The sequence below is a fragment of the Somniosus microcephalus genome, chromosome 33 (genome assembly GCF_052327205.1).
Source record: "Somniosus microcephalus isolate GS21.2 chromosome 33, FLI_Smic_1.0, whole genome shotgun sequence".
NCBI lineage: Eukaryota > Metazoa > Chordata > Chondrichthyes > Squaliformes > Somniosidae > Somniosus > Somniosus microcephalus.
In genome coordinates this window covers 33,348,459-33,373,912 of record NC_141019.1, presented here as the reverse complement: position 1 = coordinate 33,373,912, position 25,454 = coordinate 33,348,459, and the positions used below count along the sequence as shown (strand labels likewise).

At 45.1% G+C, this 25,454-nt stretch overlaps 2 protein-coding genes across 4 annotated transcripts in view; one reads left to right on the top strand and one right to left on the bottom strand.

The window, feature by feature from the left end:
- Nucleotides 1-22,881, top strand: part of LOC147097125 (signal transducer and activator of transcription 1-like) — a 73,082-nt gene extending 50,201 nt beyond the window's left edge. For all 3 annotated transcript variants that reach the window (XM_085972989.1, XM_085972987.1, XM_085972988.1), the window contains 8 exons: nt 2,313-2,448; nt 9,440-9,492; nt 10,273-10,367; nt 11,511-11,650; nt 13,587-13,775; nt 14,440-14,491; nt 15,429-15,496; nt 18,846-22,881. In XM_085972989.1, coding sequence (XP_085829115.1) covers nt 2,313-2,448; nt 9,440-9,492; nt 10,273-10,367; nt 11,511-11,650; nt 13,587-13,775; nt 14,440-14,491; nt 15,429-15,496; nt 18,846-18,883 — 771 coding nt within the window. In that variant the 3' untranslated portion in view covers nt 18,884-22,881. The remainder of the gene's footprint in view (nt 1-2,312; nt 2,449-9,439; nt 9,493-10,272; nt 10,368-11,510; nt 11,651-13,586; nt 13,776-14,439; nt 14,492-15,428; nt 15,497-18,845) is intronic.
- A 785-nt stretch (nt 22,882-23,666) lies between these two features.
- LOC147097124 (glutaminase liver isoform, mitochondrial-like) overlaps nt 23,667-25,454 on the bottom strand; it is a 59,360-nt gene continuing 57,572 nt past the window's right edge. The window contains 3 exon segments of the mRNA XM_085972990.1: nt 23,667-24,627; nt 24,629-24,776; nt 25,295-25,358. Coding sequence (XP_085829116.1) covers nt 24,589-24,627; nt 24,629-24,776; nt 25,295-25,358 — 251 coding nt within the window. The 3' untranslated portion in view covers nt 23,667-24,588.

Genomic DNA, 25,454 nt, shown 5'->3' with positions numbered 1-25,454 from the left:
GAACTTGAAGTCTGCAGCATCCTGTACTGACCGTAGAATTGAACAAGAGTCAGTAGTAGCTTAAAGCAGACAAAATGGCCACTGGGTGTACTTTGAATGTGAAGTCTTTGCCTTTGTTCTGTGTGGCGGTTTTTTATTTTTGAATGATCTCTCGAGTACAAGTAAAGGATATGTTTGACGGGCTCCTTTTGTAGACGCCAAACCATTTCTTCCCTGCAGGAAGCTGCGAGGGCAAGTCTCGGAGGTTCCTGCAGAGCTTCTTGGTTTGGCATTGCTCCATGTTTCCTATTTCTGGATTGCTGAAGAAGCTTTTTTTAAAACAAAAACAGACCGATGCAAAAAACCATGCACTCGCAGCCTGTAAACTACTAATAGTCCCTAGTCCACAGGCAGCCCCTTCGTGACCATTGCTGACATGTGTCCTCGTCACTCCACACTGGGAATCTTCCTGTCTGACTCTGTTTTATCACCGACTGGTGTGATTTTTGTCTCTGGTGGTGGGGGGTCCAAAACTTTGGCTTGTATTCCCTTCACTGTTGAAGATTGAGAGGTGATCTGATCGCGGTGTTTAAGATGATTAAAGGAGTTGATGGGGTAGATAGTGAGAAACTATTTCCTCTGGTGGGGGGAGCCCAGAACCAAGGGGGCATCACCTTAAAATTAGAGCCAGGCCGTTCAGGGGTGGTGTCAGGAAGCACCACTTACATAAAGGGTACTGGAAATCTGGAACTCTTTTTTTCCCCCCCCCCCCCCCGAAAAGCAGTTGAGGCTGGGGGTCAAATGGAGCTGTCAAAACCGAGATGGATAGATCCCCATTCTCACTTGATCCAGAGCTATCCTTTGTTCCTTGAATATCTCAATCTCTCTCTCTCAATCTCTCCTGTTTTCTATCCTATCTCTGACCTGACCTTTTGTTCTTTCATCCCCTCCCCCTTTTCCCAGCCCCTAAACTTGCTTTAAAATCTATCCCTTTTCCTACTTTCTTTCCAGTTCTGACGAAGGGTCTTCGACCTGAAACGTTAACTCTGTTTCTCTCTCCACGGATGCTGCCTGGCCTGCTGAGTGTTTCCAGCGTTTTCTTTTGTTATTTCGGATTTCCAGCATCCGCAGTATTTTGCTATCGTGGATAGATCTTTGTTGGGTAAGGGGATCGAGGGATATGGAGCAAAGGCAGGTGAATGGAGTTGAGGTGCAGATCAGCCATGATCTAATTGAATGGCGGAGCAGGCTCAAAGGGCTGAATGACCTCCTCCTGTTCCTAAAACACACATTCTTCATGTTCTGAGGCAACAATTGGAGCTTAACTCTGAGCCAGATTTTATGCTGGATCAGACTCTATGAATACCCTGCAACCATAAATCACTGTACAGCTGGGGATGGCGGGCTTTATTTCCCGGGGCGGTTCTTGGATATCATCTTCTGTAAAGCAAATCCACCTGCTCGCAGCGAACTTCATAAGTTTAACAAAAAACCTGGATGAGCTTTTCCACTAACGAGCCTCCTGACGCCACTCTCTTGAAACCGGTTCCTGTATTGATTTATAGTCTTCCACTTACTGCCCTTACACACGATGTGTGCTGTGTTTCTTCTTTGTGCCATCTAATATCCATAGACTTGCTCTGAACTGGTGCGGCCCAGTTACTTACAGGGCAAGGAAAGTGTATAGAGAGTAATGTGAACGATTCAATACCAAAACCAGACGAGTGGCAACCTTCGCAGGAATTAATCTGATGGCTAGGACAAGTATCATTTGAAGTCAATATTATGGTAGCTAATCACACTGTTACTATCTCTAGCAATAATAGTAATTGCAAAATGTTTCCCCTGGCTGGAGAGTCTAGAACTAGGGGTCACAGTCTCAAGATAAGGGGCCGGCCATTTATTTCTTCACAGGGTTGTGAATCTTTGGAATTCTCTACCCCAGAGGGCTGTGGATGCTCAGTCGTCGAGTATATTCAAGGCTGAGATCGATGGATTTTTGGACACTGAGTGAATCGAGGGTTATGGGGATCGGGCGGGAAAGTGGAGTTGAGGTAGAAGATCAGCCACGATCTTATTGAATGGCGGAGCAGGCTCGAGGGGCCGAATGGCCGCCTACTGCTCCTATTTCTTATGTTATGTAATGCAGCAGAGAGAAGCTCAGTTATTGTAGTAAAGATGTTCCTGGTTTTGTCCTTGTTGAGGTTGGTAGGTGCTGTGTAGCAAATGCAAAATACTAATGTCATGTTTCTGAATACTATCTAAACCTCTGCAGTATGAAGAATTCGGAGAGTAAAATTTGCTCCTCTCTCTTTTTTTCCCCCCCCCCCCAGAATTTGCTGTTCTTTTCCAACCCTCCCTTGGCACCATGGAGCCAGCTCGCGGAGACACTGAGCTGGCAGTTTTCTTCAAACACCAAGAGACATTTGGACTCCGACCAGCTCAACATGTTGGCAGAAAAGTTATTTGGTGAGTATCTTCAGCTGCAGCCCATTGTGCTGTGTGGGGCTGTTAACTTTCTTAGGACAAGGGGTACCGTGGGTGGTGGTTATGCTACTGGACTAGTAAGCCAAAGGCCTGGACTAATAATCCAGCGAATGAAAGTTCAAATCTAACCATGACCGTTTGAGAAATTTAATTCATTTTTTTAAATCTGGAGATAAAAAGTAAAAGTGACCATGAAGCTGTCTGATTAGTGAACCAGTTGGGTTTTTACAACAATGTCTGGCCTATATGTGACTCCAGTCACACCCCAATGTGGTTGACTCTTAACTGTCCTCTGAAGTGGCCTAGCGAGCCACTCCATTCTATCAAACCACTTTCAACAAGGCTCCCCACCAGTGATCCCTGTAATTTGTTTTGGGTGTGCGGCCCCATTAAACTTCCGCGCATGCGCGGTTTTCTCCATTGAGAAACCGGCAAGCGGCCTGCGCAGGAGCTTCAGGCAGCCGCGCAGCTAAACGGGAACATTGCTCACCACTACCTCTGCAGAGCAACTAGGGATGGGCGATTAAATGCAGCACTTACCAGCGATATCCACATCCTGAGAATTAATTTACTAAGGAACCCTTCCATAGCCCCCCCCCCCCCCCACACACACACAAACAACCTGGTTTTACTTTTGCTTATCAACCAGTCTTCAGTGAATTTAGGAATACTTCCTGTTAGCAGTTCCAAAAAAAATACAATGGCGTCATTGATGCACTATCAATTGCTACAAAAGACTGGAGATTGAGAAAGTAATAAACAGGCTTTTATTACCAAAGAACAGAGCATGCCTCTTGTGGTTGCCTGGTATCCAAAAGGGCCGGAGGCTTCTGAGCAGCGACCTTTATACCCAGCCATGAGGGTGGAGCCAGGGGCGGAGTCAGCTGAGGCATGCACAGACAAGTACAACAATATGCAAGAGTGAACAACAGTACTAACAGTGAACAACAATACTAACAACAGTGGTTTACCACATTCACCCCTTGTTTAGAATTGAGTCCGGCGGGGTGAAGTGCACTAAAAATTCGTGTACTGAAGTCTATCAGGAGGCCTTGTAAGCCGTCCTGAGCGTCGCAGCAGCGGCGGTGATGGTGCAGCATCCAACGGTGAACCCGGTGTCTCGTTCAGAGGAGGTGTAGCAGGTGGCGGACCCTGGGGCTGCTGCATGCCGTCTACAGGGGTCAGAGCATGGGTAATGGGAGGTAGCGATGGTGGTCTCTCAGAGGCACCCGAAGGTGCGAGGTCTCGTGCGGGGACTGTGTCCTGGGGGTAGGCAGGAGTAGCGGTGGGTGGCGAAAAGGGTGTTTCAGGAGCACCTGCAGGTGCGAGGTCTCGAATGGAGACTGTGTCCTCCCGCCCGTCCGGGTACACCACGTAAGCATACTGCGGGTTGGCGTGGAGGAGGCTCACCCTCTCGACCAGGGGGTCCGCCTTATGGGTCCTCACGTGCTTCCGCAGTAGGACGGGACCTGGAGAAGTCAGCCATGTTGGTAGCGAAATCCCCGACGTGGACTTCCTGGGGAAGGAGAACATTCTCTCGTGAGGAGTGGCATTGGTGGGTGTACAGAGCAGCGACCGAATGGAATGGAGCGCCGCAGGGAGGACCTCCTGCCAGCGGGAGGTCGGAAGGCCCTTAGATTTTAAGTTTAAAAGGACTGCCTTCCAGACTGTCGCATTCTCCCTTTCCACCTGGCCGTTACCCCGGGGGTTGTAGCTGGTGGTCCTGCTTGTAGCAATGCCTCTCGCGAGCAGGTACTGCCGAAGTTCGTCGCTCATAAAAGATGAGCCCCTGTCGCTATGGATATAGCTAGGGAAACCGAACAAGGCGAAGAGGTCATTCAGACATTTAATGACCGTGGTACTGGTCATGTCCGAGCAAGGGATGGCAAACGGGAAATGGGAGTACTCATCAATTATATTGAGGAAGTACACATTGCGGTCAGAGGAGGGGAGGGGCCCTTTAAAATCGATGCTCAGCCGCTCGAAGGGGCGCGTGGCTTTGATCAGGCTCGCTCTGTCTGGCCTATAAAAATGCGGCTTGCACTCGGCACAGATCTGGCAGTTCCTGGTCATGGTCCTGACCTCCTCGATGGAGTAGGGCAGGTTACGGGATTTGATAAAATGGAAGAACCTGGTGACCCCCGGGTGGCAGAGGTCATTGTGGAGGGTCTGTAGCCTATCAACCTGCGCGTTGGCGCACGTACCACGTGATAGGGCATCTGGGGGCTCATTGAGTTTCCCGGGCCGGTACAAGATATCGTAATTGTAGGTGGAGAGTTCGATTCTCCACCTTAAGATCTTGTCATTCTTGATTTTGCCCCGCTGCTTATTATGAAACATAAAAGCCACTGAACGCTGGTCAGTGAGCAGGGTAAATCGTTTTCCGGCCAGGTAATGCCGCCAATGTCGCACGGCTTCCACAATGGCCTGGGCCTCCTTTTCGACAGAGGAGTGTCGAATCTCGGGGCCCTGGAGGGTCCTTGAGAAAAAGGCCACGGGTCTCCCCGCCTGGTTAAGGGTTGCAGCTAGGGCAAAGTCGGATGCGTCGCTCTCCACTTGAAAAGGAAGGGACTCATCCACAGCGTGCATTGTGGCCTTCGCAATGTCTCCTTTTATGAGAGTGAAGGCTGCACAGGCCTCTGCTGTCAGGGGGAAGGAGGCGGACTTGATGAGGGGTCGGGCTTTATCCGCATAGTTGGGCACCCACTGAGCATAGTAAGAGAAAAACCCCAGGCATCTCTTCAGTGCTTTCTGGCAGTGGGGGAGGGGGAGCTCCATAAGGGGGCGCATTCTATCGGGGTCTGGGCCGATGACTCCGTTCTCCACTACGCAGCCAAGAATAGCAAGGCGCGTAGTACGAAACATACATTTGTCTTTGTTGTATGTGAGATTCAGCCGCTGGGCCGTCCGGAGGAATTTCTCTAGATTAACGTCGTGGTCCTGCTGGTCGTGGCCGCAGATGGTGACGTTGTCTAGATATGGGAAAGTGGCCTGGAGCGCGTTCTGGTCAACCATCCGGTCCATCTCCCGTTGGAAGACAGAAACTCCGTTGGTGACGCCGAAGGGAACTCTGAGAAAGTGATAGAGCCGACCGTCAGCTTCAAAAGCTGTGTACTGGCGGTCCTCAGCCCTGATGGGGAGCTGGTGGTATGCCGACTTCAGATCAATCGTCGAGAACACCCGGTATTGTGCTATCTGATTGACCATGTCAGATATGCGGGGGAGTGGGTATGCATCTAGTTGGGTGTAGCGATTGATCGTCTGGCTGTAGTCAATAACTAGGCGCTGTTTTTCGCCAGTCTTCACTACCACCACTGGTGCTACTTTCAATAATCCCTTCCTTCAGGAGTCTCGCTACCTCGGATTTAATGAAGCTCCTATCCCCAACACTGTAACGCCTGCTTTTGGTAGCGATGGGCTTACAGTCGCGGGTGAGGTTAGCGAACAAGGAGGGGGGGGGATCTTTAAGGGTGGAGAGGCTGCAAATGGTGCACGGCGGGCGATTTAAAAGCTGCTGGCTGCAGACTGTGAGTGGGGGGAGGGGTCCGTCATACGCTAATGTGACACTCTTAAGGTGGCACTGAAAATCCAACCCCAGTAGAACGGCAGCGCAGAGATGGGGCAGGACCAGAAGTTTAAAATTTTTGTATTCTGTGCCCCTTACTGAAAGGGTCACTACACAGTAGCCACCGACGTCCGCTGACTGGGCTTTGGAAGCCAAAGAGATCCGATGGCGCGTCGGCAGGACCGGGAGAGAGTAACTGCGCACCGTGTCGGGGTGGATAAAGCTCTCCGTGCTCCCGCTGTCAAAAAGGCAGGTAGTGGCGCGGCCGTTTACCGTAATATCCATCATGGACCTGGACAGTTGATGAGGGAGAGATTGGTCCAGCGTCACGGAGGCCAGCGTATGGTCGAGCGAGTCGATGTGGTCGTCAGATGAGGCGGTGGTTGAGTCCGGGTCCCCCGTGGTTGAAGTCGGAGGCGTCCAAGATGGCGGACAAAATGGCGGCGCCCACGGTCCCGATCCCCACGCGGCTGGGGGAGCCCAAGATGGCGGACAAGATGGCTGCGCCCACGGTTCGCACGCAGCGCTGCTGGCGTTAGCGGTCTTCCCTTTGCAGGCGCTAACGTAGTGACCTTTCTTCCCGCAGCCGGAGCAGGTAGCATTCTTCGCGGGGCAGCGTGCTCTAGGGTGTTTAGCTTGGCCACAAAAATAGCATTTTTGTGCCTTGGACATCGCTGCAGCAGTCGGAGGTGGCGGTCCCATGGCCCAAGATTGCGGCGTCCACGGCGCGGGGCGATGAGGGGAGAAAGCGTCCATATTTCTGTGGGCCGCGTCGAGCGAGAGCGCGAGGGACACTGCCTTTGTCAGGTCTATTTCACCCTTCTCCAGCAGCCTCTGCCGGGAGTAGTCGGACCTTAGACCCGCAACGAAAGCGTCTCGTATCAGTCCCTCCGCATGTGCCGCGGCCGATACTTCCTTGCAGTCGCAGCCGCGTCCGAGTACCCGCAGTGCCCGTAGGAAGGCTTCCACCGATTCCCCGGGCTGCTGTCTGCGAGATCTTAAAAGGTGCCTGGCATAGACCGTGTTAACCGGGCGTGCATACTGCCCTTTCAGTAGGTCGATAGCCGCCGCGTAGGTCGTCGCATCTTGGATTAAAGTATAGACTTGGTGGCTCACCTTCGAGGCCAGGATTTTCAGTTTATTTTCATCAAGAGTCACGGTCGAGGCTTCCAGATACGCCTCAAAGCAACGCAGCCATTGTGCGAATTTAGTCGACGAACCTGCTTCTTGGGGGTCTAAGTCCAGGCATGTTGGTCTGAGGGCTCGCAGCAGCGCCTGCTGCTCAGCGTTTTGCGCCATCGGTTGATCAGCATCCGCAGCCAACATTTAACTTTGGTAATAAAATTGATGCACTATCAATTGCTACAAAAGACTGGAGATTGAGAAAGTAATAAACAGGCTTTTATTACCAAAGAACAGAGCATGCCTCTTGTGGTTGCCTGGTATCCAAAAGGGCCGGAGGCTTCTGAGCAGCGACCTTTATACCCAGCCATGAGGGTGGAGCCAGGGGCGGAGTCAGCTGAGGCATGCACAGACAAGTACAACAATATGCAAGAGTGAACAACAGTACTAACAGTGAACAACAATACTAACAACAGTGGTTTACCACAGTCATAAAACACCTTTTAAATGTCCCATTGTGCTTTAGAGGTGTCATTCAAAAAAAATGGATGCCAAGTCAGAAGGAGATATTAGGAGGGGAGACCAATAGCTTGGTCAGAGATGGGTCTTGAAGGAGAGGAAGGTGGAGAGGCAGATGGGGTTTAAGCAGAGAATTTCAGAATGTGGAGCCTAGGTAGGTGAAGGCTGCCAATGGTGGGGTGACTGGGAGGGGATGCACAAGAGACCAGAATTGGAGGAACAAAGCGTTTTGAGGGGGGGGGGGTTTTGTCGGGCTGAAGGAGGTTACAGAGCTGGGGAGGGGGTGAGGCTATGAAGGGATTTAAACATGAGGTTGAGGATTTTAAACGTGATAAAGCAGGATCCAGTGAAGACCAGGGTGATGAGTGAGTGGGGCTTGGTGCAGGACATTTTGACATTTGTTACAGGCATTTCAGGAAGTGGCTTTTTGGCAACCCCTTAATGTCAGTGTCCAGACCATTCCTGGATGCTGATTAAGAAGCACCTGATTTGGGGAAAAGTCACTTCTAACTGGATCGGCCTATTTTGATGGACCAGTAGGGTGACGCTGGGCAAGAATCAGCGTAAGTGCCGTTTTTAGGGAACCACTAATACAAGAAGAAAATATGTGGACATTTCCTGACTTGGGATGCTTCCTGATCAGCCTTCAGGATTGGTCTAGATGCTGCAGTATAGAATTCTCAATGGATTCTTCTACCAGGTAGATCTTTACATTGTCTAGTATATTGTGTAAAATGTGGTATGGTATTTTCCTGTTAATATTTTTCTGTTTATTTTTTTAATGTTTTTTATTTAAGTTCAATGTTGCTGGTATAACTGGAGAGTCTAACTGTGAGGGAATGGAACTACGTGATGGCTGGAGATCCCTGACCTGATGACAAATTGGGAAATATTTTTAAGTATAGGTCTGATTAAGTGATTGTGGTAATAAATTGGAGTGTTGCTCGGTAGGATTGTAATTTGAAGATGCGAAGAATGGTTCAATTCCTAATTTTCCTTTCAAAGCTGTCCCGATGGTGAAGCCATCATCTGATGTTCTGTCCAACATAGTGGGTAAATGTTCTGGACCCATCACTAGATACTTCAGATGGATGTGTATAAGATACTTTTTATTTCACCTATCCCCCATCCTTAATGAAGGCCTTCTGTTGCCAAAGGGTTAATGCTTAATCAAGATCAAGTGCAGAGGTGATTTATTCGACTGGCACCAGGGGATGAGGGACTTCAGTTATGTGGAGAGACTGGAGAAGCTGGGATTGTTCTCCTTGGAGCAGAGATGGTTAAGGGGGAGATTTAATAGCGGTGTTCAGAATGATGAAGGGTTTTGATAGAGTAGAGAGGGAGAAACTGTTTCCACTTGGGGCAAAAGGTTCAGTAACCAGGGGAAGCAGATTTAAAATAATTCACAAAAGAAACAAGGGGGCGATGAGAATTTATTTTACACAGTGAGTTGTTGTGATCTGAAATGCGCTGCCTGAAAGGGCGGTGGGAGCAGATTCAATAGTAACGTTCAAAAGGGAATTGGAGAAAATACTTGAAGCAGGAAAAATTTGCAGGGCTCTGGGAAAAGAGCAGGGGGGAGAGTGGGACTAATTGGAGAGCTCGTTCACAATGGGCCAAATGGCGGCCTCCTGTGTTGTCAGATTCTATGATATGGTGACACATGAGTTAAAAGCACAAAATATGTCCTGATACAGCAGGTTCAAGGAAATGTTCCATTCTGTTACCAGTTTGATATCTGTGTATTCTTCTCTTTGCATTGTTTAGGGCCTAAACAGAACTATGCAGACTGTTGCATTACATGGGCAAAGTTTTCCAAGGTTAGTGACTCCAGCTCTACCTGTAACATCTACCTCGAAGCTGCTCGTACCTGAAGTGGGCAGCACCAGATCTCCAAAGTCCACATTAATTAAAGCTGGGTAAACTTGGATTTCTCCTTTCTTCTCTTTCTGCCCCACTCCAGGATTCTCGATACTGTGCACCATTACAAGGCAAAGCTTTCTTGCAACACTTCAACAAATTTTAGTGCATTAAGCAGTAAACTTTTCACACTTGCTTCCCCAGAATTGATATTAACACTGATGTCCTCAAATTAAATGGTGTTACCCAGCGACCTGCCCCGACCTTTTTTTAAAACAAGGTAAAAATTTGTGAGCGTTAAAGTTGCAAACACTAACAATAAAGGAACATTTATATGGTAAAAGTCTTTCCTATATGCTGCTTCCCCTTTAAGGAATCAAACGGGAAGGATCGCTCCTCCGTTCCCCCCAAAAGCTGCAAATATAAATAAATTGAAGAGCATTAACTACGGCTTTTACAGACCGGGTAATGGTGCTGTTCAATTTACAATACAGTGGCATCGGGATAAAACTGAGCATAGAATTTGCAGGGCTCTGGGGAAAGAGCAGGGGGAAGTGGGACTAATTGGAGAGCTCTTTCAAAGAGCTGGCATAGGCACAATGGGCTGAATGGCCTCCTTCTGTGCTGCATCATTCTATGCTAGTATTCTATGTGCCATTTATCCTGATCCATTTGTGCTTACTGGCAAATTAATTGAGCATTTTTAATAAATTTTATTTGTTTTTGATGTCTTAATACAGGAGAATTTACCAAAACAGAACTTTTCCTTTTGGCTCTGGTTGCAAGGTATCCTAGAGCTTATTAAGAAATACCTGGAGGATATCTGGAATGATGGGTAAGGTGGCTGGGGTTCACCTCCAGTGTACTATTCTCTTCACTTCGATAAAATCGAGAGTCTAATTAATGATGCCCTTTATACTTTGAAGCATTATAAAGCGATATTTGCACACCTACAAGTCGATGGGCCCTCCACTGTAGTAGTCTCATCACTTAACTTGTGAGCCAGTGTTGTTGTGTTTTTACATTTGTGGCAGCCCTGGGACAGATGTTTGCGCCTCCCTCCCGATGTGACGTTCAGTGCTGCTCCGCTGACGTGAGAAGTTGAAAATCTGACACGTTTGGTTCAATCGTCCAGGTGCTGAGGCAGATAGAATTTAATAAAAGGCTCTGGTTTTCAGATCTCGCCTATGTTGCTGTAGGGAGGTGGCAAGTGGTGGCCAGGCTATTCCCCAGAAAGGAGGGGTGAATATAGGGAAGAAAAGCAGGGAGAACCGACTGTATACCTCCTAGAGACTGGTCCACTAAGGATTTGGTGATGTTGACAATCTGCCCTCTTGGCCATAACATGCAAACTGGGGAAAATGTGGAAAAGCTTATTTTGGGAGGAGATAGTAAAAAGAGGTTCATCAAAGTCTGATAACTTGGTTGCTGTTACAGTCATATTGAGTTCCCATTCAGAGGAAAAGTGTTCAAATCCTAGCTTTAGCTGACACGTCTTAAGAACCGGTTCTGTCTCAACTGGAACGTTCTGTCTTGTAGGACGGTATATTTGGTTGGGAAGACTAGCCTGACCCACACAGCGTACCCTGCTGTTGGGCAAATTGGCATCGGGCTTTGCTGCCTGTGCGGATGTTCGCTGTTTGGACAATCCCACCAGTCTAAAATAAAGGCGAGCATTGTGCTGTCAAAGTACTTAACAGTGCTCGAGGTGTTAGTCCTTCCTACTGTGGCATCAGGTTATTGCCCAGGTTAAATAGCCCAAATTATCATAGCATTTCAAAGGTATGGTCAGTGGAAAATAATCCATATGTTTTATTATATTGAGTGGGCAATTCATACATGGTAACTTGCAATATATTTACAAAACTATGAAGGTGTGAAAATACCATCGGACCTACCTATTCTCCCCAAATCCATAAGAGAGTGAGAAATGTGTTTTAAAGTGGCTGATATTGGTTTGTACAATCTTGTCTTCTAGGCACATTATTGGATTTTTGAGCAAAAAGAGAGAGCGCAGTTTGTTGAAAAAGATGCCAACAGGCACCTTCCTGCTTCGCTTCAGTGAGAGCTGCAAGGATGGTGGCATTACTTTCTCCTGGGTGGAGCATTTACCTAATGGTAACTAATGAATGGCAAACCCTGGGGAGTAGAACAGTAAATGGGAGGAGGGTTCTTGTCCCCTGGGGTAAATGGGGAGAGGTTGTTCCTCTGCTGAGGTGATCATTTTACAGTTTTATAGAATAGAATCATAGAAATTTATGTCACAGAATGAGGCCATTCGGCCCATCATGTCCGTGCCGCCCGATAAAGAGCTCTGCAGCCTAATCCCACTTTCCAGCTCTTGGTCCGTAGCCCTGCAGGTTACGGCACTTCGAGTGTATATCCAAGTACTGTTTAAATGTGGTGAGGGTTTCTGCCTCGACCACCCTTTCAGGCAGTGAGTTCCAGACCCCCACCACCCTCTGGGTGAAAACAGTTCTCCTCAACTCCCCTCTAAACCTCCGACCAATTACTTTAAATCTGTGCCCCCTGGTTATTGACCTCACTGCTAAGGGAAATAGGTCCTTCCTATCCACTCTATCTAGGCCCCTCATAATTTTATACACCTCAACTAAGTTTTCTTTATGTGAAGTCATTTCTTCAAATGAACTGGAAGACCCTTTTTTTATTTTTAAATTAAAAGAAAAATGATTTTGGCTTCCAGGTCCTCTATTTTAGGACCTACATAAACCAACTTTATCCATCTCCATTCAACATCAAACTGCTAACCCGTTTCCCAGCAGGCCATTTTCTAGATGGCAGCCAAACCCTCTGGAAGAGAAGAACATGAGCGTATGGAAGTGCTCTCCGTGCTCTCTCTGACACTGGATGGGGAAATATTCCAATCTCTAATACTAACATCTATCCACTTTTTAATAAAGAATTCACCCCTAAAAAGCAATTGCTGTAGTATAATATATTTTTAAAAAGCTAGCACTGGCTCAGTTAGAACTGTGTATGGTGCTTAGCCACACAGATCAGCATAACCCAGGAATTATACGCCAGTATCTGTTAACACCATTAGGAGAGGGGTGGAAAAAAGCTTGGGTGAACTTCCAATATCCTTTGATATCATACACTTGTGGTACACAGCTAGAACTTACTGTACATGTGAGAGGCCAGGGACTGCACAAGTCTCTTGTACCTATAATACTGGGGAGCGTCTGGCTCCTCCTGCCTGGTGTAAATTCCAGTGTCTTAGCATTGATTATACTTTCAGATTACATGATGATGAATTGCATCACCCATAGAAGCAAGTAGCCTTTCAAAACACTTGATGCAGTCAATAAGATTAATTTGCATCCTAAATCCACCAACCATGGTTTTTACCCGAATGATTTTAATTTTTGAACACGGCTCTCCAGGCTGGGGAGGCTCTTTTTGCAACACTTGCCTAACGCTACCATGGTCACTGCTTCGCTGAAAGTTTCTCTTCTGTTTCTTCCTGAGCTCCACTTTGCTCTTCCTCTTCCCTCCATCCTCGCTGTGGTCGATAGGACTTGTCGCACTGTGCCCTATTCTTTCCCAGGATGACACGACTGTAGAACTCCTTACTACAGTACTTAATTTCTTTTTTCCTCCTACAATATCATAAAAATGTAAGCTTGGTATCACTTGCAAATACTTCTTGATTTACCTTGTCTTCTTTCCTAATCTAACCTATTCAACCTTGGTGCACAATGGGCTTTAGCCCTTCACCTGTGCTTCTCAAATTATTCAATCCCTTGTCTAATATGTATCTAATTATAGTTGAGTTTTACCTGTTTTAAAATGAGTGAATTTGACATGGTTATATAATATGCAACAAGGATGCATTTTGAGTTTACTATTTGTAAATTGTGCAAGGGTCTCTTCCTGGGCTCTTGTTTTCCTGGCCCATCTTGTTTCTGGCAAGATTGTCTGTTGCTATGACTGTTAGGTCCCATCTTATTTTCTGAACCCAGCATAAAGTGACACAGAATTTTGAAACGTTTTTTTGTTCTGCTTATTAATGGCACGTTTCTTGCTCTTGCAGGGGAATCCAAAATCCGATCAGTGCAGCCATACACCAAGACTCACCTGACGAACATCCCTCTCTCGGAAATTGTCCGTTTCTACAAAGTGATGGCAGATGAAAATGTCCCAGAACACCCTCTGCTGTATCTGTACCCAGATATTCCCACAGATGAGGCATTTGGGAAATACTATTCGGATTCTGAAGCAGGTATTTCAGTCCATGAGCAACAATAGCTTCAGTAGGACCATTTAGGCCATTCTGAACAACTCCCTGGATTATTCTTTAAGTCTGTTAGGAGAACATTATTTAACTATATCTGAATTGGCAAACAGTTCTAAATTTGAGGTTTCTTTAACATCTGTGACCTGACCATATCAATTTCTTTGGCTTCAGTTGGACTAACTTTTTAGCCATTTGGTGCCCAACTTTATTCAATGTGGATTCACCTCTGGAGTGGGGTCTGAACAGCAGCGATAAACTGATGAGAACAATATTTAGTCCTTCAAGAGTAAAACAGATTTTTACAATAGTTGGTGTAAGGAATGTAAGTTAAGAATAATAGAATTGGGTGGGTGGAGGGGCAGGAAAATCTGAGCATAGGTGTTAACTTAAAAATTAAATGTACTTAATATAATAGTGTATGGTTAATTTTACAGAAATCTGCTGACTTTTGAATAACATATTTCTGTAACATTAGTGCGTCAGCATCACCAGGCATGAGCTGAAAGCAAAAAAAGAAGCTTGGGTCAGGGAGCCTTGAATTCCCTGGGTCTGCAGGAATTAAATCATTTTACCACCATAAACCAAATTCACTTTATGGAATCAGGAATTGTTGCAATTCGCTTAGAAATGTCTTCTGCTTTATCTGCAGGTCCGCAAAACAACAAATACTTGAGAACCCGATTAATTGTGGTATCCGAAAGGTGAGCAAATCATTTTGACTATAACCCTGACTGTGTATTTATCTAGAAGAGGCTTGTATTCATGATTGGGAATCTTCGGGAAGTAATTTATTTATAAAGGAACAGTACGAGGGGAGGGGGCTCTGTCAATGGCATTATGACCCTGAAAATGGAACAGTCATTAAACACACCCCCTGCAGCGTTGTGCGCCTGCACGCATTGCGTAGGTAAGAACTAAACATTCTGTTTTACCCAGTACCTTTTGCAGTTCATTTTACAAGCCCGTAATTCAACTCTGGTGCAGATGGTGAACATAAACTGTAAGCGTGAAGCCTGAAGAGTTCGTCAGAACTCTTCAGTTGGATTCCTGTCTTGTAATTGAAATAACGAACTTGCATATTTGCAGTCCCTGATCACGCCGCTCAGAAATATCCCAAAGCGCTTCATGTGCAATGAATTACTTTGAAGGGCAGTCACTACAGCAGCCATTTTGCATACAATACTGTCCCACAAACAGCAATGAGATGACTACTTAATCTCTTTCTGATGTTGCTGATTGAGGGAAGAATGTTGGCCAGGACACCAGAAGAACTCCTTGCCCTTTTTATTTATAAAAAAAAATAGTACCATGAGATCTTCAGCATCCACCGGAACAGATAGTCAGAGCCCTCGTTTAACATCTCATCCAAGGGATGATACCTCTCGCGATGAGGCACACTCTGAACGCTGCACTGAAGTGTCAGCCTAGATCGTTGTGCTCAAATCCTGGATTGGGGCTTGAACCCACCACCTTCTGACTGTTGGCCACAGCGCTCCTGAGAGAGGGAAGGAGGTCTTCCAGGTTACCTCCTGTTGTATTGTGATGGAATTAAAACGGCTGCATTAAATTTGTGAAGAAAATGAATCCTGGATTTTTGAGATTTCTCTCCTTTCTCTTTCTCCCCCACCCCCTTTGCAGGCCATCATCTGATATTCTTTCTGAAGTGGTGGTGGATGAAAATCATCTGGAGGACATTGAACTATCAGGTAATGCAGCATTTGCTGGTAAATGTTTCTTCCTTGCCAAGCTGCCACATTCTTGTTCGGTCCTGTATTAACCCCATGTAATTTGTTGCTCTGTGACTGCAACTCCTCCAATCTTTTTCTCTCTTCTCTCTTTCACCCCCCCCCCCGTCCCCCAAGTTGGAAACATTTCATAGAATCATAGAATGGTTGCAGCACAGAAGGCGGCCATTCGGCCCGTCGAGCCTGCGCCAACTCTCAGCTAGTCCCCCTCCCCCTGCTCTTTCCCTGTAGCCCTGCAAATTTCTTTTCCTTCAGATACTTATCCAACTCCCTGTTCAAAGCCACGATTGAATCTGCCTCCACCACCCTCTCAGGCAGTGCATTCCAGATCCTAACCACTCGCTGCGTAAACAAGTTTTTCCTTACGTCGCCTTTGGTTCTTTTGCCAATCACCTTAAATCTGTGTCCTCTGGTTCTCGACCCTTCGGCCAATGGGAACAGTTTCTCTCTATCTGCTCTGTCCAGACCCCTCATGATTTTGAACACCTCTATCAAATCTCCTCTCAACCTTCTCTGCTCCAAGGAGAACAACCCCAGCTTCTCCAGTCTATCAACGTAACTGAAGTTCCTCATCCCTGGAATCATTCTTGTAAATCTTTTCTGCACCCTCTCTAAGGCCTTCACATCCTTCCTAAAGTGCGGTGCCCAGAATTGGACACAGTACTCCAGTTGGGGCTGAACCAGTGTTTTATACAGGTTCATCATAATTTCCACACGTTTGTACTCCTTAATCTGCCACGTGTCTGCCCATTCCACCAGCCTGTCTATGTCTTCCTGAAGTCTATCACTCTCCTCCTCACTGTTCACTATACTTCCAAGTTTTGTGTCATCTGCAAATTTTGAAATTGTGCCCTGTACACCCACATCCAAGTCATTAATATATGTCAAGAAAAGCAGAGGTCCTAGAACCAACCCCTGGGGAACACCGCTGTATACCTTCCTCCAGTCCGTAAAACAACCGTTCACCACTACTTTCTGTTTCCTGTCACTTAGCCAATTTTGTATCCATGCTGCCACTGTCCCTTTTATTCCATGGGCTTCAACTTTGCTGGGGAGCCTATTATGTGGCACTTTGTCAAACGCCTTTTGGAAATCCATGTACACTACGTCAACCGCATTACCCTCATCAAAAAAACTCGGATCAAGTTGGTTATACAAGATTTGCCTTTAACAAATCCGTGCTGGCTTTCTTTAATCCACACCTATCCAAGTGATAATTTTGTCCCCGATTACTGTTTCTAAAAGCTTCCCCACTACCGAGGTCAAACTGACCGGCCTGTAGTTGCTGGGTTTATCTTTACACCCTTTTTTTGAACAATGGTGTAACATTTGCAATTCTCCAGTCCTCTGGCACCACCCCCGTATCTATGGAGGATTGGAATATTATGGCCAGTACCTCTGCAATTTCTGCCCTCAATTTCCTCAACATCCTAGGATGCATCCCATCTGTTCTTGGTGACCTATCTACTTTAAGTACAGCCAGGCTTATCAAGTGTCTCTACTACCTCCTCCTTCACTATGTCTATGGCAGCATCTTCCTTGGTGAAGATAGATGCAAAGTACTCATTTAGTACCTCCGCCATACCCTCTGCCTCCATGCATAGGTCTCCTTTTTGGTCCCGAATCGGCCCCAACCCCCCTCTTACGACCCTTTTACTATTTATATGCCTATAGAAGACTTTTGGATTACCTTTTATGTTGGCTGCCATTCTATTCTCATACCCTCTCTTTGCCCCTCTTATTTTCTTTATCACTTCTCTGATCTTTCTGTATATAGCCTGATTCTCAGATGTATTTGCAACCTGACATCTGTCATACGCGTTCTTTTTCTGTTTCATCATATTGGCTATCTGTTTCGTCATCCAGGGAGCTCTGACTTTAGTTGCCTTACCTTTCCCCCTCGTGGGAATGTACCTCGACTGTACCCGAACTAATTCCTCTTTAAAGGCAGCCCATTGTTCCACTACAGTTTTGCTGGCCAATCTTTGATTCCAGTTTACCTGGGACAGATCCGTTCTCAACCCACTGAAATCAGCCTTCCCCCCCCCCCCCCCCCCCCCAGTTAAACATTCTTACTCTAGATTGCTCCCTGTCCTTTTCCATAGCTAATTTAAACCTTATGATACTATGATCACTGTTCCCTAAATGTTCACTACTGACGCTTGCTCCACTTGACCTACCTCATTCCCCAGAACCAGATCCAGCAATGCCTCCTTCCTCGTCTGGCCAGAAACCTACTGATCAAGAAAGTTCTCCTGAACACACTTCAGAAATTCTTCCCCCTTCCTGCCCTTTACACTATTGCAATCCCAGTCTATATTAGGATAGTTGAAGTCCCCCATTATCACTACTCTATAGTTCTTGCATCTCTCTGTAATTTCTCTGCAAATTTGCTCCTCCGTATCTTTCCCACTATTTGTGAGGAAATTGTCCTGCCACACTCATGCCACGTTTTACACAATCCATTTTTACACTGGACCCATTTGCTTTCTTTTAAACTCATTTTAAGACTACAATCTTGGATAAGTACATTCTTCTTTTCACAGCTCCACATGCGTGTTATTGTAGATCAGCCATACTTGATGTGTATTCTGACAGGGCAGTCCTTGGATTAAAGTCTGGTTGAGTCCTGAGGCCACTTTCCAGCTGATCAGGAGCTTTTTACGATCTAGAATTAGGGAAACCACATGCAACATTGCAATGTTGATGACATTTAGTGTATGTGCATAGGTTCCCCTCGGACCTATGAAGTGGGGCTATACTCCTATGAAAACTCTACAAGGTAGATCGTTTGTCTTGTCTCTCTACGACACTCTGTATTTTAGAATTGGGGAGTCATTGTGCCCTTGGGTTGGAGCACAACGGTGTAGAGGGAGCTTTGCTCTGCATCTAAATATGCCATACCTGAGCTGGAAGTGCTTGGTTATGACACTAGATGCCTGAAATAAGAAAGTGTTCCATTCTCCAGCAGTAACGACCCTTTCCTAAATGAGCACAAAATTCATGGGGGGGGTGGAGTAGAAGGGGGCTTAGTGCTCTGAAGCAAGTTTGGAAGAGTACTTTAGTGTGCCTCACTTAATGTGTACACTTGTAGTGATGCATAATTTTTCCTCTTATGCCAAGTTCCTACTTGCCTCCACCTTGCCAGGTCACACACCAACTGTGGCAAGACTGTGATGGGCAATTTCCTCCCAGCTTTGTACTTGTGAATTCTTGAGCGGACTGCTGATGGCTCTTTAACAGGGGGGGCAGTAATTACCCTTTCCCTCCATCACTTTTTCACTTTATTTTAAATTTTTTCCCCCTAAAGATTTAATGGAATGGCTCAAGACAGAACCTCTGACTTAGAACACGTGAAGAAATTATATATTTGAGGGATCTCGTATTTCTGATGCAATGCCATGGTTTCTGGCATTAGGACATGGACCCTATTCCAACTTCAATACTCTGTACACTTCATAGAATTTCCTTTCATAGTGTTTTTAATTCTAAGATTGTTAAGCTCTTGCTGTAAACAGCGGAACTTTTCAAGTTGTTAAAATGCAATCTTGTGTGTACGTAAAAGCAAACCAATACTGATGATGCACGTGGGGAGGGTTTGGGAGACTAGCAGAGAACCATCTATTTCCCAGGCCAATTGAGATGTAGGAAATTGGAAGGGGAAAGGCAAGAGGTGTTATCTGGACCAGTGTTATCCCAAAGAAACTTGCTTACTGGTCAACAGTCATTTTGGGGGTGGTGCAGTATATGAATTCACTTAAGCTGTGCCATTGCCAACAAAGGAAGAGGCCAGGCCACCACTGTTTCCACCCCCCACCCCCCGCCAACCCATATCAACACTAACCTTTTACCCCCCTCCTCTTTTTGCTTTCCGCCCGACCCTCTCCCCCCCCCCCCCCCCTTAATTTGTGGCACTAAATGGCCCCTCTGGGTTCAGGAATGATGTATTCAATGATTGACCTACATGAGCATAGGTCACTTGAATGTGAATTTTCAACGATGTTGCCATTACCTAGGTTACAGCACTTTAGAACTGGCAAAGTGGGGGTGGTCATTTACCTCAGTACACTATTGTGATCATTTAAAATCACTCTAGGGGGAGAGGAACTATGTTGCTGCCTTTATTGTAACTACATTGGGATGTTTGGCTGCTTTGTGGGGTCACTACTAGCTTTTGTCCACTGTGTGTTTTGAATTTTTTAATTTACCACCTTGCTTCATTTTATGGAGTATCTGTATGCACTGTTGTTGTGGCTGGTGCAGTCTCGCCTCTGAGTCAGGCCTTTGTGGGTTCAAGTCCCACTCCAGGACTTGAGCACATAACCTGGGCTGAGGGAGTGCTACGTTGTCTTTTGGATGAGACGTTAAACCGAGGCCCTATCTGCCTGCTTAGGTGGACATGAACGATCCTGTGGCACTGTTTGATCAAGAGCAGGGGATTCAAAAGACTAGTCTCATCCAGACCTCTCAATGACATAATTTCTTTGGATTTATTTCCAAAAGTCCTTCCTTCTGTTTTGTTCACCAGTGGGTAAAGATTTAAATGAATATTCACTGCGCACATCAGTGCTGGTTTATAACAATGAGGGGAAAATGCTGAGCTATTCGACACATAACTGTTGCTTATCCTGCAGTGTTATTGCTAACATGCGTTGAAAGAGGGTTCCTTCATTTTATTGAAATAGTTAATGGTGCACTGCAGTAAGCTGCCATTTTGTTTTAAAAGCTACAGAGACCTGTGTTGGAAGCCCTGTTTTCAACGTAAGCTTATAATAGCATGAGAGGATGTTTCCTTTTGCTTTGTAAGGTATTCTTGTAGCTGTTCAATATATTTGAATGTAAGAATTTTTTAGGAGCAGGCAAAGACAGTAACTCCCAACAAGCCAGTGTTGCTTAAAGTTTCCAAACTAATGGAACTTCTCCTTTTAGGGACACACTTTTTCTTGATTCTTTTTAAAACTATGATTTACTTTATCTTCCGTGTATTGGCCATTCGTCCAACCGGGAGAAACGGCTAAAACGCTCCTGTCCAGGAATGTTATATTGTCTGACATTTTGTGAGACAGGTATAAAGAGGAAGGACTTGGATAGAAATTGGGCTACAGCTGAACTTGAGGATGACTTTTTGTACTCTTTGCTGTTGAGTGCTGGAAGAGTTAGGAAAGCGCTCTCCTCATTCTTTTTTTTAACAGGACTGACTCTTACCAGATTCTTGGTCAATAGCTTTCTGTTCCAGGAACAACCAGAATTTCACAAAAGTAACCCTGGGTTGTCCTAAATGCACCGAGGGAGGGTTATGTGCAGAATTTTTGTATTAAAAGAAGTTGTGGACATTGTTTAAGCACTTAAATCATCGAATCATACAGCACAGAAAGATGCCATTTGGCCCATCGTACCTGTGTACAGCCTTGTGTAAGGGGAAGTCCAGAAATGTGTGGGGTGTGTGTGTGTGAGGGGGAAAAAAGTGGGCTACAACATGTTGCGTGTGTGTTGACAGTTGCTGGTGTAGTTGAATGTAATAATTGGAATATATAACATTGAGCCAAGAAAGATATTTATGAAGACTATATATTTTTTTGAAAAAGCAGATGGATACATCTTGTGGGTATTTTTTTGAAATGTCCCCTTGGGGTGTAGGAAAAGGGAAAATGCAAGTCTTATGCTTGTATAACTTTTGCACAATTTGCTTTCTGTTCATATATGGTTACTATCCAGTCATTACATTTTACCATTAGTCAGTTATGCAGTTGGTACTACCACTCTGATACTGCTGTTAAATCTCTCTGCCATGCTTCAACAACAACCCAACTAGCTTTCTAAAGTGGAATATCCTGTGTAAATATCTCTTCAATAAATGATTTCGGTTCATCCTGACCGGTGCTTCAAACCTATATGACGTGGAGATAGTGAGATACTGTACGTGCTCCAGACATCTGTCCTTTTCGAAGCCTTTTAGGTTGAAACTAGTCAATAATGGACATTGCTTAGACTACTGAGTGGGGAAAATGAGGTTTATGAATGTTCTTCATTGTTAAAATACATTCCTAACTATTCTGTTATATAACACAAGGTTTGATGGGAGTCAGATGTTTACTTGAAATTTAGATGTAGAAATTAGTGAGACCTTCAGAGGCGAAAATGAAGATTGTTGAGCCAGAAATGAAGTAATTTCCCTGTGTCTCTTGTTTAGATATTATAACGTTTCATACTCCAATAGAGCTCTTTGCGTGTTTTATAGAGGACATGCCATAGGATTGTAGAATTTATTCAGTGGATAACCGCACTGGGTTCTGAAGATCCCAGTGTATATCCTGGACATCGTGGCACTGTCGCAGATTGTACAGGGTGCATGTACCACAGGCAAGAATCAGCTGGAGGTTCAATTTAACGGCCTTCCGACATTAAGAATTTGCTGTGGCACATTTGGCGCATGGATGCACAGTTACCATAACAGCATACAGAGCTGTTCATTGGAAGATGTGTTTGAAGTTCAGTTTGCTCTGTGGTTTATGTTTTTATTTTCAATATATTAATAAAATGCAAAGCTTTTGCACAGGCCAAAGTGACTGTATGTCCCCTAAGTACACCTACCGGTCGGTGGTAGTTTACCTGTAACAGTGCTCATTCCAACTTCCCTTAAAAATGTAACCAAAAGGTGTGGCGCACACACTGATGACCTACTATCTGTTTTGTGTATTATGCATCCCTTCAGTTTCAACAGTACTTTGTATAGTTGATGCTGCATGAGGTGTTTATACCTTGTATGGGGATCTGGATCAAGAAGCTGTTCTTGTATCCAGTCAACGTGGCTCTCCTGCACCTCATGAGACAATATATTTCAGGCTCTCTGCAGACCTGAGTTCCAATTAGAGTCTTGACTGATGCTCTGTCAAGCTTCCCCTAAGTAGTTCAGTTGCAATCTTTACTTGAGTCATCCTGGAGGGAATGGAGGAGAAAATAACCGAATTCAGGCCCCCCCCCCCCCCCTGGATTTATTAATTTCCCTCCATGTACTGGAGAGCTTCTCATCATTAGAACTGGAGTAAATACATCTATTATAGCTTAAAGACATTTTGTGTGCACAGTAGTGATTTTAACAGTGCTTACAGCAACAAAGAGCAAGCCTGGCTTTCTGGAGGTAATCTCTCAGCACATACGAGGTGCTATCAACTGAGGGAAGCCAGGCTGTATCATAATACAGTTTTATGTTCCCACAACATTATGCAGCATGCGTGATTCCCTTAACTGGTTTGTATGTTTTGTCTAGTTTATTGAATAATGCACTGCTTCTGTGTGATTTTTTTACAATTTGATCAATAAATAAAGGTAAAACAACTTGCATGGAACTTTGAAATGCTGTTTCAATTATTTATCACTGTTGGGATCCAGAAATCAGACCAAGTAAATGGCCACTTCCTGTATAACAAGATCATGCAACAGGTCTGTCTGACCCACAATTATAACAAGTGTCATAATGATATCCTAGAAAAAGCTGGTCCCAGCAATGGGAATACATCCCTGGAACAGAGATTTTTCTCAGGAGAAGTGTGAAACTCCGAATGTTACAAATACCAGCTGATTTCCCGTGATGCACTGTCAAGATGGAGCTGACCCTTTTAAAAGTCACTGCTCAGGTACTCCCTTTGGGGAAATGGTTTTAAGCAGTAATATCCTGAGGTCAATTAGAGGCTAATTGCTGAGGGAAGGTACTGTAGGTGGCCTGATTCCACAGCCCATCTACTATCTATCCTATTCTCATGGCTTCTACCAACAACAATAACTTGTATTTATATACCCACACATTTAATCACCTGAGGGAAAGTTCTGTATAAACACTCCTTGATCCTCAAAGGCAAATAGAGCAAAACTCCAGAATATTAATTTTTCCCCATGCTCCACTATTCAACCCTTGCCTGCTGCCCTCCACAGGAATCTGTTCTGTTCTCCCCTACTCTGCGGAATAAAACTCCTAATCTTTAGTCTCAATTCTTCAGGTTTGTTTCAGTTGTCTTCTAGGTCTTGGCTCATAGTCTTAAAACACTGTCATAAGTGTAAAACAATCCCTTATATAGTGATTACTAAGCTGTAATACTTGCCTTGCTAATTATAGGCCTGATTAGTTGGGACAACACACAATCATTATGTATTTTTATTGCATTACTACAAAATAAATAGCAATTTAAAACTCTGAATAATGCCCAGAGCTTGCTTCAGTTAGACAGTGACGCACATCACCAACTCAAATGTACAGATACTCGATCAGCTGCCAGAGGGACAGTCATATCATAATTCATAATCTACAACTACGACATTACTGAATTGACAACCAAAGATCATTCTACCAAAGCCAGGAGTCTCGCTGGTGCAGTTCGAGCCTCAACAACTACTTGATGCAGTGTGTGCAAGACATCTCACTTTCTTTTGTGTTGGTATTGATGCAAAATAGTCTCAGATGGTCAGGTTGGAGGGGACATATAGTTTCTAAGACTCTATTACACCCAATATAGATGCTGTATGAGTTACATGGGGCTCTCCTGTAAAACCACAGGAGGAAGCAAAAGGTATTCCTAGGAATAAATCATTTTATCTTGTGTCTTCATACCTTCACTTCCTAACTCCTTTTGTTTCATGACTATCTTGAGTTTTTTTGTCTGTATCATTTTCTGTTATTTAACCTTTTCTGTTTTATTTGTTTTTGCTACTTTTTGTCTTGAATTATTTAATTTTTTTAAAATGTGGGCTTTTGGCCTGTTTTGTACCAAACTCGGCGGTGTGGCTTTCGCAGCAGTTTGTTTTGGACGTATAATCGTAGCGGTGGGTTCTTGGTTTGGACTCAATCATGGTGCTGGTTTCTGGAAGTCAGCTGCCCCCCTGACCAAAATGGAAGTGATTTTATTGGTGTAAGATACTGATTTGGGGCTTTGCTGCAGTAAGGCAAGTCGGGCTGTGAAACTACAACATTAGTGCTACTGGACACTCTTGACTGGACAGCATACCGCTGTTGCATAACTAGACACCTACATCACAGACAACACAAGAACTGGGACTGACTTTCAGGCTTTTGTGACCAGAGGGGTTGGTGGTCTTTCACCTCTTCCCCCCTGTATTTTCTTCAGATGTATCCTCGCTGTCACACTCTGCTGTCTCTGGCAGGGAGTAAGACATCTGGTAGTTTCTCAGCAGCTTTGCAACATGGTGATGGTTGAAGTGAATTGCATCATCCAGAGGAGTGTTACCCCACCTGTGGACAGGTGAAAGAATAATTGAGGACTAATCAAAACTGACTGAGATTACAAGTTCTCTGAGGATGTGCATTGAGATAACAGCAGCAATTTTGGAATTGGATTTTTTTTTTTAAGTTTCTCATTTAAGGTGGTCTAACATACAAGTGCATTATGCCACAGAGATGGGAGGAGTACGAGACCCTGGCACTGAAGCTCTACCAGAACAGCTGGGTAAGTGGAATGCTGAATCTGACATCTTGCTGGAACCCAATCACCATGCGTGGTTGTAGTAGTGCTTCCAGGAAAAGTGCTGCTGTACAACCCCCATTTCCAGTTCAGGAGCAACAAAAACTTTAAATCTATCGATTCCCCATCAGGGCAGAACCCAGCAACGAGAAGAACACCAATGTCCATCTCTAAAGGTAGACTGGTCCTAAAGTTGGAGTGGAAAAATTCACGTTGAGCCTAGACTGAAGAGAAAGTACCATTCAAACCTCATTTGTATCCTCCTTAGCTTCCAAGATTTGTCACTCACCTGTCTTTGCAGAAGGGATTTACACGGCAGGCATCGAGAAGAAAACAAACTACTTCCACGTGACCTGCATAAAACAAAATGAGCATTAAGTGAGTTTAAAGCAGTAGTGTCATGGAGTAGATATTCTGTGGGTCAGATCCTACTTTTTCACTTCTGGAAC